Source organism: Ursus americanus, chromosome 27 (genome assembly GCF_024610735.1).
Source record: "Ursus americanus isolate L20-20 chromosome 27, mUrsAme1.1.p, whole genome shotgun sequence".
Taxonomy (NCBI): domain Eukaryota; kingdom Metazoa; phylum Chordata; class Mammalia; order Carnivora; family Ursidae; genus Ursus; species Ursus americanus.
This window is the reverse complement of record NC_142153.1, coordinates 9,712,557-9,730,396: the sequence shown is the minus strand read 5'-3', so window position 1 is coordinate 9,730,396 and position 17,840 is coordinate 9,712,557. Positions and strand designations below refer to the sequence as shown.

Below are 17,840 nucleotides of genomic sequence, written 5' to 3'. Positions count from 1 at the left end.
TGTCAGAGTGGATAAAAAAAAAAAAAGACCCATCCACATGCTGCCTACAAGGGATTCATTTCAGACCTGAAGATACCTGTAGATTGAAAGTGAGGGGATAAAGAAACACTAATCATGCAAATGGAATGCAAAAGAAACCCAAAGTAGCAATACTTGCATCAGACAAAATAGACTTTTTAATTTTTTTAAAGATTATATTTATTTATTTGACAGAGAGAGAGAGAACACAAGCAGGGGGAGTGGGAGAGGAAGAAGCAGGCTCACAGTGGAGGAGCCCGATGCAGGGCTTGATCCCATAACGCTGGGATCATGCCCTGAGCCGAAGGCAGACACTTAATGACTGAGTCACCCAGGCGCCCCAAGATAGACTTTTTAAAAAAATTATATTCCAGTTAACACATAGTGTAATATTAGTTTCAGGTGTACAATATAATGATTGAACAATTCTATACATCACCCGGTGCACATCAAAACAAGTGTAGTCCTTAGTCCCACCACCTATTTAACACATCACCCTGCCCAGCTCCCTTCTGGTAACTATCAGTTTGTTCTCTATAGTTAAGAGTCTGTTTCTTGGTTTCTCTCTCTCTCTCTCTTTTTTCCCTTTGTTCATTTGTTTTGTTCCTTAAATTCCATAAATAAGTGAAATCATATATTTTTATTTCTCTGACTTATTTCTCTTAGCATAATACTCTAGATCCATCCATGTCATTGCAATTGGAAAGATTTAATTCCTTTTCATGACTTAGTAATATTCCACCATAAATATATGCCACACCTTTATCTATTCATAAATCAATAGACACTTGGGCTGCTTCCATATTTTGGCTATTGTAGATAATGCTGCTATTAACATTGGTGCATGAATCCCTTGGAATTAGTGTCTTTGTATTCTTTGAGTAAATACCTTGTAATATAATTGCTGGGTAACAAGCTAGTTCTATGTTTAACTTTTTGAAGAACCTCCATACTGTTTCCCAGAGTGGATGCACCTGTTTGCATTCCCACCAATGGTACAAAAGAGTTCCCCTTTCTCCACATCCTTGAAAACCAAGAAATAGACTCTTAACTAAATAGAAGAAACAGATGTTTAGCAGAGGGGAGGTGGTGAGGGGATGAGTTAAATAGGTGATGGGGCTTAAGGAGTGCCCTTGTTGTGATAGGTACTGGGTGATGTATGGAATCTGAAACTAATATGACATGGTATGTTAATTATACTGAAATTAAAATAAAGAAAAAAACCAAAAAGGCAACCTATTCATGGGACAAGATATTTGCAAATGATATATCTGATAAGGAGTTAATATCCAAAATATATATAGAATTGATATAATTCAACACCAAAAAAAAAAATCTGATTTAAAGTTGAATAGACATTTTTCCAAAGAAGACATCCAGATGGCCAATGGACACATGAAAAGATGCTCAACATCACTAATCATCAGGGAAATGCAAATCAAAGTCACAATGACATATGACCTTACACCAGAAAGAATGGGTAACAATCAAAAGGACAAGAAATAACAAATAGTGGTGAGGATGTGGAGAAAAAGGAACACTTGTAGACTGTTGGTGGGAATTTATATTGGTGCAGGCTCTGTGAAATACAGTATGAAGGTACCTTGAAAAATTTAAAATAGAAATTCGTATGATCCAATAATTCCACTACTATCATTTACCCAAAGAAAACAAAAACACTAATTCAAAAAGATACATGCACCCCTACATTTATCACAACATTATCTACAATAACCAAGAGATGGAAGCTATTTAAGTGTCCATCAATGCATGAATGGATAAGAAAAAATGGTGTACACACACACACACATACACACAATGGGATATTATGCAGCTGTGAAAAGGTTGAGATTCTTCCATTTGAGACAACATGGATATACCTAGAGGTCATTTTTCTAAGTGAAATCAGTCAGACTGAGAAAGACAAATGCCATATGATTGCACTCATAAGTGTAATCTAAAAAAAAAAAAAGAAAGTCACATGTGTAAACAGAAAGCAAAATCAGACCAATAAATACAGAGAAACAAACTGATGGTTCCCAGAGGGGTGGATGGTGAATGGTTGGACAAAATGGGTGATGCGAAAGAGAGATATAGGTTTCCAGTTATGGAATGAATAAGTTACAGGAATAAAAGGCATAGCATAAGTAATAAAGTCAATGATACTGTTAGAATGATGTATGGGGACTTATGGTAGCTACACTTACTGACCTAGCATAATGTATAAACTTGTCAAAGCACAAAGTTGTACACCTGAAATGAATGTAACATTCTGTGAACTATACTTAAATAAAAAAATTCAATGTAAAATGAAAATAAATGAATACGTATATATAACACTAACATTTTACACACATACTATAAACTCACATATTTAGTGGGGTTAGGGTGGAGTAAGTTTTATCCATAATCTTAAAGAACAAAACCAGAAAAAAAAATTATGGTTTTCACAATATCACAATATCAAGAAGTTAGCAGAGGAAAAAAAAATCAAAAGTAAATTGTCATGACAAATTTTAAAATGTAGTGATGCTATGTTGGTGGCCAGGAGTTAATATCATTAATATAAAGCTTATAAATAAAGGAAATAGAGGAATTCATCAACAGAAATATAGACACAGAAATACAAAATAAACCATAATGTGCAGATATGTAAAATTTTCAGCACACGAGTAACAAAAATAATAATATTGAAACAAATATAAACAGTTATTTTTGCCTATCCACTTTACTAATTTTTAAACATTACTATCAGTCTTGTGAAACATCACTCGTTTACTATATGGAAAAAAGAAAATAGTATCTTATGAAGAGTTATTAATATTTTTGTGCTCTATTATCTAATAATTTTTGGAATTAATGTTTAATATAATGTCTTACAGGGAAAAAAATAATGACAAACTTTTTTCTTTGAAACATTATTTATGATAACAAGATATTATAATTTAGAATCTCTATATTTTTGTCACATGCATAAATTGTTGTGTATTCCCAAGATGGTATCTTGAGGAGGTTTAGTAAAATAGAAAAGTATTCCCCAAGTAATTAACTTGGTGAAATATGTTGTATATTTTGACAATAAATACAATTATTTATTTGATTGAAGATTCCTATTATGTAACTCTTATATTCGCTTGTAGGAATGCACTCATAAAAAATGTTGTAACCCTGTAGATTGTACTCTGATTGGATATGCAGAGTGTGGCAATGGACCATGCTGTGATAGAAAAACTTGTCTGGTAAGCTTTCAAAATACTACATGATTTCCTTCCATAATTTTTTGTGTTCTTGTGTGTTCTTTTTTGTAGCATTTTTAAAACTGTTTTTTTACACAACTTTTGAATATGTAACTTTAAATATCTGATTCATACATAGTTCACTTCCATGTTCTGAGGATATCTTTAAATCTCTTCAACCTCCTTAGCTGTCCTTTTCACTGCATTATTTTTAATCTACTCTGGCCCCATCCAGATATTCAATATTGATTTCAGATTATTTGGACACTATGAATTCCTCTTGGTCATACCTGAATTTAGCTCTTCATGATCAAACAACTTATGACAAAATTACAAATAAGCCACCCAACACACAGTTGACATACAACGTTTGAATAAACAAACAATAATAATCTCATTTTGAGAACAGCATAAAAGGAGTCCAAGTAAAATAGTCAGCAACATGTAGCATGTCTGATACTGAGGTTTAACTTTGCAAGAACTCCTGGCCCCAGAAGTAGATTGAATCCTTGACTTCCCTTGAGAAGTTTTCCATTCAATTTTCCTTTATAGCTACACTGAAAGGACACTGAGTAAGATTTGTCTTTTGGGGATCACTTCATTGTAGCACCTTGCCTTTTCTGTGTCACGTTCAGGAGTCAGCGACAATTATAGAAGCTGATTACTTAGAGATCTTGATTGCCAGATTTCAGATTTGCCAGGTTCTCTGTCAATGAAATATCTTCTAACGTCATTCTACTTCGTTCTATGTGTGCTCTTCTTCATTCTGTGTGCTAGTAATTAAAGCCAGTGGTCACTTGTCTTCAAGCACGAATATAGAGGCAAGCCTAGAGTTTCTACTACTTAGCAATAAACCTTGTCTCTCTTCCCTTCCCCAGGGCTCTCATCTTGGCCTTTGTCTCCAAATCAGCAAGATTGAGCACAAAAGCTTTTCTACACAGTCCCTTGCCCTTCCCTTAGACACGGGATAATTCCTACATTTGGCAGAGCCTTTAAAAACATTAGAGTGAAAATCATGTACCATGACACTTGCCATTTCAGGTGAACAACTTAGCGGCATTCAGTACATTCACAATGTCATACAACTGCCACCTCTATCTAGTTCCAAAACATGTTCCTCACTCAAACAGGAGACTCCTAGCCCTTTAAGCCCATGTTCTCCTTTCTCCCTTCCCGTCAGTCCCTGGCAATCATCAATTTTTTTCTGTCTGGAGTAACCTATTCTGGATATTTCATATAAGTAAAAGTACAGAATACGTGAGCTGTTGTGTCTGGCTTTCTTCACTTAACATAGCGTTGAAGGTTCATCCACCTTGGAGCATATGTATCAGTACTCCTTTAAATGGCTGAAAATATTCCATTGTGTGAATATACCACGATTTGTCTATCTATTCATCCACTGATTCACATTTGGGTTTTTTCCAATCTATTTCTCTGGGGTTTTAAGTAAATTCATAATTTGACTTTAAGTAAAAATGTAATAATAATGGAAGTGACAGAAATACACTACTCTTGCTTAAGTTTTTTTACATTTTTGGTTTACGACTTTAAAAAAATACTGATTTTTCTTTGTCTCACAGATAGCGGAAAGAGGACGTTTATGTAGGAAAATGACAGATCCATGTGATTTTCCAGAATATTGCAATGGATCTTCTACAGCTTGTGTACCTGATGTGAAATCTGCTGATTTAGAACCATGCAATAATAAGACTGCCTATTGCTTTGAAGGAGTATGCCAAGATCCAGATGTACAGTGTGCAAAATTATTTGGAAAATGTAATAGTTGTATCTTTTTTTTCTGGGGTTCATTTTCAAACTGTATTTTTCTAAAGTCAGTAATCCACCCAATAGCCATCATAAAAGGTATTGTTTGTGTAAATTCTAATTTGAAATTAAAATTGTGAATCAATGTGACATTGAACTATGTAAAGAGGCAAAATAGACCTAATAAGTACAGGACAAAAAAAAAGGTATTAATCAAATTTCAGGTGATTGGTGCGAAGAAGAGTAGAATATTAGAATTGTAGATAAGAGAGCAAATGACTGCTTTCTTAATCATTTCTGCCTATGATATAATTTTCCTTTTCTCAAGTGGGTAGTTTTTAGTGTTTCTCCTTTTATGGCCAGAGACGACACTAAAAATTTATAGTAGATGACCCTGATTGAGCACTGCTACTGTCTAGATGTCCCTATATTAATTTTTATTAAAATGAGTAATTGTAACTTTATATTTTCAGTTGCTAAAGTTTCTACTTATCTATGTACACAAGAAGTGAATTTTCAACAAGATATTTTTGGAAACTGTGGAAAAAAATGTGATTTTGGGTGTGTATTTAGATAACCTTACTTTTTCAAATGCATGTGTGTGTGTTCAAAAATAAGTTAATACAAATGAGAGATGGACCTCATATATACAGATGAATTTGTTATACTTTATAAGATGATGTATGCTCCGAATAACTTTGATGTTACAATTTGAGTAATATTTTGAATTCTCTTCATGCTTTGAACTGTTATTTACTAAACATATTGTGTCTCTAAGTGACATATGAGCTTTTTCTCTGCCTTTTATTGCCAGGAATACCCTTTGTGGAACGATAGTTTGTCACTGGACACATTCAAAAATAGTACTAGTAACAAATTATGATGTTCAATATACTTACCTTGGAGGCCATATCTGTTTGTCAGGGTATTTAAGACCTGAAGCAAGAGGTTCAGTTGTGGATGCTACCAGAATGAACAATGGCACTATGTGTGGAGTAAATAAGGTAAAAAAAATTTTACTTCATTCCATATATGTTTGTATCTGAGTGTCTGTGTATGTAAGTGCTTGTGCATGAGAGAGAGAAAAAAAGAGAGAGAGGATGACGTCCAAGATGGCGGTCTGGGAAAACCCTGAACTCACTTCCTCCCATGGACATAGTGAATCTACACTGAGATATAGAACTGTTCCTCCTGGAGAGAGGGAGAGAAGGAGAGAGACCTAAAGAGTTTTCATTTATAATTAATGTTACAAATTTTGGTTACTGTATCATGATCATCAAATTCAAACATCAGAATTTTTATTGCTTCACTATCATTGTTTTATTATAAATTTTGCTATATTTAAACTTGTGTTCTCACACTTGAGAATCTAAATCTCTCTGTTAAGCCAGGATCTGATCTTTAAAAAATTTGTGTAAACAAAGAACATAAAAGTACAGATAATACACCAAGAAACTATGTGAGAACAACCTGACTAATAAGAATAACAAGGAAAGCCAAAAAAAAAAAAAAAACCAAGAATTTCATCTTTCTGTAAGTCTCAAGGATAATTAATTTGACTATAATTAAACTAAAACATTTATTTGCTCATTGGCCATCTTGCCTAATTTTTCCTCCAAAAGCATAATATATGTTAAAAATTTGGCCTTTCCACAAGACACAATAATAAAACAGAGTATAAGCTTTGTCTATTTTTTTCTTAAAAATTTTCAGAAACAGAATAAAATATTTTTAAACTGGTACCATTAAAAAATTAGTTGATCAAAGGAAGAAAAGTACACAATTATCTCACATTTTAATTTAAATATTTACTTTGAGATATAATATTTTAAGAAATGAAAATAAAGCAGAAAATGGAAGTAACTAGTAAACTTGAGATAAGTTTATTCTGACATGAAAATGATGATGTAGTTGCAGAGGAACATACTAGTAACTGACTACACTATATAGTAATATGTCATCCTTTCAAAGATAATTTAAACTGAAAAAATATTTACTATAACTATGATGGAGTAAATACATAAATTTATTAACTTATTTAATCATTCATTAATATACACTAAGAGTGTGTGTGTGTGTGTGCATGTGTGTGTGTGTGTGTGTGTGTGTGTGTGTGTGTGTGTGTGTGTGTGGTGTAACACAAAAATAATTTGGTCTGCTGGCTGAGGATCTCCCACTGCTGCTGGGACATCCAGCTGGTCCTCTAGGACAATTTGTTGTACATCATCAATACTCAAGAAATCCACATAGAGGGGAGGAAAAAAGATGGTGGGGAAGTAGGGGACCCTGTTTCAACCAGTCCCCTGAACTGAGCTGGAAATTTAACCAGACTATTCAGAATACCTGTGAAATCAGCCTGAGATATAAGAAGCTATATCTGGATCTCTACAAATACAATATCTCTGACGGTTGGTCTTGCGGTATGAAGCGGGGAGCTGTGATTCTGTGGGTAGATATCAGAAGATAAACAGAAGGGGGGAGGGACCCTCTGTGAACTTGCACGGGGAAGGCAAAGCCTCCTGTGCTGGGGACTGAGCACAGACTCGCAGACCGGTAGTGGCAGGGAAAGGCTTTTAGGGCAGCCCCCCAGACTGAAACCTGGAGCTATGGGGGCACACGTGTGAACCGGGGATAACTTGTGGTTTTAGAAGCACAAAGGGCAGAGACGCGCCCTGCCCTGGGAGTGACAGCTGGGAGTGCTGCTGTGGGGTGCACAAGTCAGGAGACTGCCGTGTTTAGCAGCACAGACAGAAACGGAGACACTGTGGCCTGGAGAGCTTGTGAAGAGCAGACTGTGATCTCTCTGTTCTAAGACAGAGGTTTGGATGTGGTCACTTCTACTGTAACTCTCAGAAGAGACATGGAAAGCTGCCAGGGAAAGCCACCAGAGAACAAAAGCCCTCCAAAACCAGTTTTCATTGAGCCCATCCCCCCCACAGTGGGTAGGGCAACTCTGCCCAAACAGGGATGCCAGAGTAACAGCACTGCAGGCCCCTCTGCCAGAAGACATGCTGGAAGAACAAGAGGCTGACAACCATAAGGTCCCTATAAAACAGGTGCATCTTGCTTGGTTGGGCTTAATTCTTTGGACTCTGTACGTTCCCTCAACCATCCCTCAACAGAATGACTAAGAGAAGGAATCACCAACAAAGAAAAGAAGCAGCGACTGTGGCCTCTGCCACAGAACTAATGGATATGGATATAACCAAGATGTCAGAAATAGACTTCAGAGTTATGAGGGTGATATCTAGGCTTGAGAAAAATATTAACAACAATATAGAATCTCTAAGGGCAAAAATGAAATCTAATCAAGATGAACTGAAAAATGATATGAATGAAATACAGTCTAATCAGGATAATCTGACTGCTAGGGTAAACGAGGCAAAAGAACAAATTTGTAAACTAGAGGATAAGATGATAGAAAAGAAGGAACCTGAGGTGGCATGCGAAAAACAGTTTTAAACCCAAGGGATCAAACTGAGAGAGATTAATGAGTCAATGAAGCATTCCAATATCAGAATTTCTGGGATCTCTGAAGGGTTGGAGAGAGAGAGAGGTCTAGAAGATATATTTGAGCAAATTATAGCAGAAAACTCCCCTAATCTGGGGAAGGAAATAAGCATTCATGTCCAAGGGGCAGAGAGGACCCTTCCCAAAATCAATGAGAGCAGACCGACACCACGACATATAATAGTACAATTTGCAAATCTTAGATCCAAGGAAACAATCTAGAAAGCAGTGAGGGGGAAGAGATTTCTTTAGGTACAGAGGGAGGAACATCAGAATAATGGCAGACCTGTCCACAGAGACCTGGCAAGCCAGAAAGGGCTGGCAAGACATATTCAGGGTAGTGAATGAGAAGAACATGCAGCCAAGGATACATTCAGAATGGATGGAGAAACAAGGAGCTTCCAAGAATGGCAGAAACTGAAAGAATATGTGACCACCAAGCCGGCCCTGCAATTTATTAAGGGGGGGGGGTTCTATAAAAGAAGAAAGACCCCAAGAGTGATATAGAACAGAAATTTACAGAGACAACCTATACAAACAAGGATTTTACGGAGAACATGATGACAATAAAATCCTATTTTTTAATAGTCACTCTCAATGTGAACAACCTAAATGCTCCCATGAAATGGCACAAGGTTGCAGATTGGATAAAAAGATGTGACCCATCCATATGCTGTCTATAAGAGACTCATTTTGAACCTAAAGTTATCTCCAGACTGAAAGTGAGGGGATGGAGAACAATTTTTCATGCCAACAGACCTCAAAAGAAAGCTGGGGTAGCAATTCTCATCTCAGATAAATTAGATTTCAAGCTAAAGACTGCAGTTAGAGATACAGAAGGACACTATACCATTCTTAAAGGGTGTATCCAACCAGAAGATCTAACAATTGTAATTATCTATGGGCCCAACAAGGGAGCAGCCAACTACATAAGCCATATTAATAATAATATGTTAATAGTGGGGGATCTCAACACTTCACTGTCAGCACTAGACAGATCATTTAAGCATAAAATCAACAAAGAAACAAGTGCTTTGAATTAATTACACACTGGAGCAGATGGACCACACAGATAAATACAGAATATTCCACCCTAGAACAAAAGAATACTCATTCCTCTCAAATGCACATGGAACTTTCTCCAGAATAGACCACATACTGGGTCACATATCAGTTCTCAACTGATACCAAAAGACTGAGATTGTTCCCTGCATATTCTCAGACCACAGTGCTTTGAAACTAGAACTCAATCACAAGAAAAAATTTGGAAGAAATTCAAATACTTGGTAGCTAAGACCATCCTGCTTAAGAATGTTTGAGTCAACCAGGAAGTTAAAGAGAACTTAAACAATTCATGGAAACTAATGAGAATGAAAACACATTGGTCCAAAACCTATGGGATACTGCATACGTGGTCCTAAGGGGGAAATACATAGCCATCCAAGCCTCACTCAAAAAATAGAAAAATCCTGAATACATAAACTAACCTTACACCTAAAGGAGCTGGAGAAAGAACAGCAAATAAAGCCTAAACGAAGCAGGAGAAGAGAAATAATAAAAATTAGAGCAGAAATCAATGAAATAGAGAACAAAAGGAGAACCAATCAATGAAACTAGAAGCTAGTTCTTTGAAAGAAGTAATAAGAGCAATAAACTACTGGCCAGACTTATCCAAAAAAAAAAAGGACCAAAATTAATAAAATTATGAATGAAATGGGAGAGATCACAACTAACACCAAGGAAATAGAAACAATTATTAGAAATTATTATCAACAACTATATGCCAATACATTAAGCAACCTGGAAGAAATGGAGGCCTTCCCAGAAACCTATAAACTACGAAGACTGAAACTGGAAGAAATGGACAATCTGAATAGATCAATAACCAGTAAAGAAATTAAAGTGGTCATCAAAAACCTCCCCAAAAAACTGAGTCCAGGGCCTGATGGATTCCCTGGGGAATTCTACCAAACATTCAAAGATGAAATAATACCTATTCTCCTGAAACTGTTCCAAAAAATAGAAACAGAAGGAAAACTTCCAATCTCATTCTATGAGGCCAGCTTTATCTTGATCCCAAAACCAGGCAAAGACCCCATCCAAAAGGAGAATTACAGACCAATATCCCTGATGAATATGAACTCCAAAATACTCAAGAAGATCCTAGCTAATAGGATTCAACAATACATTAAATGGATTATCCATCATAACAAGGTGGGATTTATCCCTGGGATGCAAGTGTGGTTCAGCATTCTCAAATCAATCAGTGTGAGAGAACACATTAATAAGAGAAGAGACAGGAACCATATGATCCTCTCAATGGATGCAGAAAAAGCCTTTGACAAAATACAGCATCCTTTCCTGATTAAAACTCTTCAGAGTGTAGGCATAGAGGGACCATTCCTCAATTTCATAAAAACCATCCATGCAAAGACCACAGCAAATATCATTCTCAATGGGGAAAAGCTGAAAGCCTTTCCCTTAAGATCAGAAACACGACAAGGATGCCCACTTTCACCACTATTGTTCAACATAGTACTAGAAGTCTAAGCCTCAACAATCACACAACAAAAAGAAATAAAATGTATCCAATGTGGCAAAGAAGTAGTCAAAATCTCTCTCTTCACAGATGACATGATACTTTATGTGGATAACCCAAAAGACTCCACTTTCAAATTACTAGAACTCATATAGCAATTCAGTAATGTGGCAGGATAAAAAAATCAATGCACAGAAATCAGTTCCTTTCCTATACACTAACAATGTAACTATAGAAAGAGAAATTAGGGAGTTGATTCCATTTAAAATAGCCAAAACCATAAGATACCTTGGAATAAACCTAAGGAAATAGGTAAAGGACCTATACTGTAGAAACTACAGAACACTTATGAAAGAAATATAAGAAGACACAAAAAGATGGAAAAACATTCCTTGCTTATGATCAGAAGAACAAACTTGTTAAAAATGTCTGTACTACCCAGAGTGATCTATACTTTCAATGCCATCCCGATCAAAATACCAATGGCATTTTTCAAAGTGCTGGGACAAACAATCCTAAAATTCGTATGGAACCAGAAAAGACCCTGAATTGCCAAGGAAATGTTGAAAAAGAAAAACAAAGCTGGGGGCATCACGTTGCCTGATTTCAAACTATATTACAATGCTGTGATCACCAAGACAGCATGGACTGGCACAAAAACAGACACGTAGTTCAATGGAACAGAATAGAGAACCCAGAAATGGACCCTCGGCTCTTTGGGCAGCTAATCTTTGATACAGCAGGAAAAAACATCCAGTGGAAAAAAGACAGTCTCTTCAATAAATGGTGCTGGGAAAATTGGACAGCTATATATAGAAGAATGAAACTCGATGATTCTTTTACACCATACACAAAGATAAACTCTAAATGGATGAAAGAGTCAAGGTGAGAGAGGAATCCATCAAAATCCTAGAGGAGAACATAGGCACTGACCTCTTCAACAACGGCCACAAGAACTTCTTTCAAGACAAGTCTCCAAAGGCAAGGGAAACAAAAGCAAAAATGAACTTGTGGGACTTCATCAAGATAAAAAGCTTCTGCACAGTGAAGGTAACAGTCAACAAAACAAAGAGGCAACCCATGCAATGGGAGAAGATATTTGCAAATGACATTACATTTAAAGGGCTGCTATCCAAGATCTATAAAGAACTTCTCAAACTCAACACGCAAAAAACAAATAAGTCAAAATATGGGCAGACGACATGAACAGACACTTCTCCGAAGAAGACATATGAATGGCTAACAGACACATGAAAAAATGTTAACATCTTTAGCCATCAGGGAAATTTAAATCAAAACCACATTGAGATACCACGTTATACCAGTTAGAATGGCAAAAATTGACAAAGCAAGAAACAAAAAAATGTTGGTGAGGATGTGGAGAAATGGGAACCCTAATACACTGTCAGTGGGAATGCAATTTGGTACAACCACTTTGGAAAAGAGTTTGGAGGTTTCTCAAAAAGTTAAAAATAGAGCTACCCTATGATCCAGCAATTGCATTACTGGGTATTAACTCCAAAGGTACAGATGTAGTGAAAAGAAGGGGCAAATGCACCCCAATGTTCATACCAGCATTGTCGACAATAGCCAAACTGTGGAAGGAGCAGGGATGCCCTTCAGGTGATGAATGGATAAAGAAGATGTGGTCCATATATTCAATGGAATATTACTCAGCCATCAGAAAGCATGAATACCCACCATTTGCATCGACATGAATGGAACTGTAGGGTGTTATGCTGGGTGAAATAAATCAAGCAGAGAAAGACAATTATCATATGGTTTCACTTATATGTGGAACATAAGAAATAGCATGGAGGACATTAAGAGAGGAAGGGGAAAATGAAGGGGGGGAATCAAAGAGTGAGATGAACCATGAGATACTATGGACTCTGGGAAACCAACTGAGGGTTTCAGAGGAGAGGTGGGTGGTGGATGGTTTGGCCCCGTGATGGGTAGTAAGGAGGGCAAGTATTGCTGTATAATTAGAATAAAATAAAAAAAATAAAAAAAAATAAAATAAAATAAAATAAAATAAAATAAAATAAAAATAATAAAATAATTTGGTCTTTGTCCCTGGTTTCTGGCATAGAGCATCTAAATCCCCTTGGAACTTCCTGTGTGATAGGAATGTTTTCTGTTATTTGTCTGCTCCCAACCAAACCTGAGTTTATGCTAATGAGGTGACTTAGGGTGGAACCTCTAGATTGCTTTAGGATGGGCTGGTTATCAAAAAGACCAAATGTTAGAGAGTTGGCTCTTTTATCTGCACTCACAGACCTCTAAGTAGGAAAAGTGGTGTGGCTGGAGATTGAACTTGATAAAAAGTAAGTTTTGAACACTGAAATTCAGAGACTTTCTAAGTTGGTGAACAAATCAACTTCCTGCAATGATGAGATGTTTACAGATGTCCTGGACGCTATGACATCTTCCTTGCCCTCTGGCACCCAATATATGCATTTCTTCCATTTAGCTGTTGCTGAGTTGTATGCTATATAATAAACTGGTAAACATAAGTAAAATGATTTCTTGAGTCTGTGAGCCAAATAAGGAAATTATCAAACCTGAGCAGGGCACCATGGGAACCTCCAGTTTATAGCCAGATGGTCACAAATGCAGGTAGTCTGGGATTTGCATGTGGTATCTGAAATGGAGTGAGTCTTGTGGCACCGAGTTTTTAAGTTGTGGAATGTGATTTTAACTCCAAATAGTGTCAGAATTGAGTTACTTGGAATTGTTGGACACCCAGCTAGTGTCAAAGAAAACACTACATAACATATATGTATATCATAATATTTATATATATACATATCTCTCTCTCTCTCTATATATATATATCAGCATGTGTGTAAATTATGTATATGTGCATTTGCACAAACACACACACCCCAATACATATCAGTGCAAAAAAAAAACTCATGAAATTGAGCATATGACTAAGGAATATGAAAATGTTCCACCTAACTTGTTATTAAATAAATACAAAGCAAATGAATATCCAACCATTATTTTTGTGTTATTTGGGCATTGAAAATAATATTTCATGGTGAGAAGCATAACTTACTATCATCCTAAAAGAAGTATAAATTAGCTTTCTGAGAAGTGATTTAGAAATGTGTCAAGAGTGGGGCTTCTGGGTGGGTCAGTCAGGTAAGCATATGACTCATGATCTCAGCTTGGGGTGATCCCAGGATCACCAGTTCTAGCCCTGTCCTTGGCATGGAGCCTACCTAAAAAAATGTGTAAAGAGTTAATATATTAACATACTTTTCAATGCATTTCTAATGTAATAATAAATAAATTTTTAGATATTAGGAAATATGCATTTGTATAGAGCAATTATGATGTGACATACAATAGAAAATAAAGCAAAGACATTAAATGCCAACTGTAGGTTGGTAAGATAACAGAACACTACATTTCTTTGTACAGTGACATTTGTGAATAATTTTAATGATGTGGCCATATATTTCCAATATAATGAGTGAGAAATCAGGGCAAAACCTACAAAACATGCATTTCTATGGTTTGGATTGCATATGGAAATTTTGTGGATTGTGATTTTTACTAAGATGTAGATTGTGTTTTTTGGCTTAAGTTGTCTTGCTGGTCCTTCCCAAGCCAAGATTGTAGCAGCACTGTGACTTTGTGTCTTTGAAATTCTAGCTTTGGAAGTAGGTAAAAAATGAAGTTTTTAGAAGGAGTCCTAGCATGATATTGTGGCATTGATAATATTTAAAAGCATTTAAAAGTACATTACATGGAGATAAGCATTATTTCAACAATGCAAGTTTGCTTAATATTGGATATGATAGAAAGCTTTTTTTATTTTCTATTTATTATTTGTAAGATTTAGAAGAATATTTTATCAAAGTGATTTCTAGCTCACATAAGTAGGGTAGGGAAAATAAACACACCTCAGCACATTCATTTTAAACTTGAAGAAGGGTATGTTTGGGGCATTTAATTGTCCAAAGTTAGATAAGCTAATCATTGAATAAGTAAATAAAATTAACTGCCTTTTTCTTACTCATACCTGGGACTATAAGAAAATATGCTTATATAATCTAGACATTTCTCTTTAGGAAATATGTATTTACTTATGCTGTTGTTGTTGTTTTTCCTTTTCTTTGAACCATGTTGTGACTGCTTCTGGGACACTCTTTGTGTCTCTTGTTCAAAAAGGAAGTCTCCTAGATTAGTTTATATTCAAAACATCACCCCAACCATTGCCCAGGGCTAAGTACTTTTATAGTGTCTCTTGCTTTTGCTGTCATTACAAAGGAACCAGCTAGAAACTGTTTACTTGAAGGAAATTGTATCAGAAGCATGGGTCTTAACTTTCCCTGGATTGTTTTTCCCCTAAAGACAACCCAGTGAAATATGACTAGTTTATTATTGCCTCATGACCATGTTAAAGGAGAACTAGAATGAAGATGGTTTTGTGAACAGGTAATGCTGGCTTGTCCAACATTTTGTTATTCTTGCTGTCTTCATCAGAGCCCTTTCAGTTAATGAACAAGCTGATATTCTGTTCTTTATGATGATAATAGTTAATGGTAATAGAAAATAATGATTTTTGAGACTGTTTATCGTATAGTGGATACTCTATCAGATAACCTGAGAAAAACCAGCAGATAATCTTAGAAAATACCCCAAAGATATTCAGATTAAACTAAAATTTGGATAGAGGAATAAGCACTTAAAGTCTACATGAAAATGAAGGAAATAAACAAATAGTTAAACAGTATCTTGTATTAGTGAGCATTTACTATGTGCCAAACATTGCTTTTATCCTTTTCTGTCTAACAAATTGCTGGGATTAAATAACTTGCACTGGGTCACACCGCTAATGTGAAAGATAAGAGACACTGTCGTTAATGTTGGAAATAAATATAAAAATGACAGGAACACTGATATTTAGCATTGATCAATAAATATGTGGCTCTGAGACTAAAGTGGTTCTTGCACTGAATGTTGGGCCTGTCAGTAACTCATGCATGACCTTAAAAGAGTACATTTATTTTTATCAAATATAAAATGAGGATAAAAACATCTTATTCATAGGGCCAATCTGAGTATATATTATAAAAGTGCATAGAAAATGCAGAGACAGATCCTAGCTCATTACAAATGGTCAGTAAAAGTTGGCTATATTTGTTCTTATGCCGATTAGTATCAGTAAACTCACAGCTGTGTTCCCTCATGGGGAAAAAATAGTATCTCATTCTCAGAATTCTATATGTGGTAGTGTAATGACATGCCATTTGGACTCCCAGTGTCTTTTATTAGAAGGAGTAGGTGTCATGAAATCCAGATTCATCTGGTGTGTGTGTGTGTGTGTGTGTGTGTGTGTTGGGGGTGTGTGTTGTATCTTTATCTATCTTGTGCATCTGATTTTTGTACCAAGTACAATTGCTCAACTCTTCACTTTAAAATTTTGTTGTTGCTTGTTTTAACATTTTAGTATTGTTATCGTGGAGTCTGCCAAGAGGCCAGTAGCTACCCAAATAGACCCAACTGTCAATCAGAAAGAAATTGCAGTGGACATGGGGTATGTAATATTTCCTTTATTTTTACGTATAACGTTTAATATCCATGTCAGAACTTTTTCCAGGATAGTAATAAAGTTCAGAATTATTTGATGTGGAAATTTCTTTTAGAAACTTACAGTTAAATAAGGAAAGTGGATTCCATTACATATACGTATGCATATGATTCATGTGTTCAGATTATTATAGGCCTCATCGGTTAATAAATGTCAAACTTTGTACTAAAGGGCAGTATGCACATACTCCAGTATGAATTTTGGAAATGGGTTTATTGAACATTACAAATGTTTATTTATACATGCTTATATAAATTTTGCTTATAATTGAATGTATGTGTACTGATATGTTTAAACACACAGACTTAATATATTTATATTACACATATTATAATCTAATATTTTTGTGAGAGAAGACTTTCTTGTCCACTCAGATCTCTTTTGTCCTTTAATAGCTTCAATTTATTTCCATGTATGTCTCTTCCATACTATATTTGAAACCTCATTTACCAATGGACTTTTAGATAATGTCAAATTTTTACTTAATTAATGGAAATAATGGTGTAATGGACATTGTTGTACATTCACCCTTGCACAATTACCTGGTTTCTTAAATTATTAGCAATGAAATCTGATGGGTCAAATTTATGCACCATTTAAATTTTCAGAAATATTATTTTTTTTTTAAATGTTATACCAGTTTTTGCTCTCAACTGTCATGAATGAAAATGTGCATTTTCTCAACTTCTAGCCAGACTAGCTTCTCAGTTTTTAAAATCTCTTCTCACATTCTAAACCTATTGTTAATTTGCATTAGGTAAGAAATAAAGCTACAGGTCTTAAGCATGTATGGAGGATCCTCATATTTACCGTTGTGAAATTATCTACCAGGGTATAGAAATTTTGTAGATTTTCCCAAGTCTGCATTTGGCTTTAACTTTGTGACTGGTGTCTCCTGCCATATTGTTGCTTCACATTTTATATAATAATGTAGGAAAACATTGACCTCCCTGCATGATTTGTATCAAAATTTTCTCCCAAATCACTTACATGTCCTATCATTAACAGTTTCCTTTCTGTTTCTTTCCTTTCTTACTTAGTTTAAATTTAATTTCTGCATGAATCTATTTCTAGATTCTCTCTTCTGCTTCTGACCGTTTTGATTCATCCACCTGATCACATTTATAGATATTTTCTGGCCTTTCTATTTCTAGCAAAATACATT

The 17,840-nt window shown here is 35.4% G+C and overlaps 1 protein-coding gene across 1 annotated transcript in view; it reads left to right on the top strand.

The window, feature by feature from the left end:
* Positions 1–17,840, top strand: part of LOC123780383 (A disintegrin and metallopeptidase domain 3-like) — a 118,949-nt gene that overhangs the window by 79,206 nt on the left and 21,903 nt on the right. Inside the window, exons 13-17 of the mRNA XM_087856328.1 lie at positions 3,159–3,257; positions 4,835–5,030; positions 5,492–5,579; positions 5,833–6,022; positions 16,535–16,621. Coding sequence (XP_087712454.1) covers positions 3,159–3,257; positions 4,835–5,030; positions 5,492–5,579; positions 5,833–6,022; positions 16,535–16,621 — 660 coding nt within the window. The remainder of the gene's footprint in view (positions 1–3,158; positions 3,258–4,834; positions 5,031–5,491; positions 5,580–5,832; positions 6,023–16,534; positions 16,622–17,840) is intronic.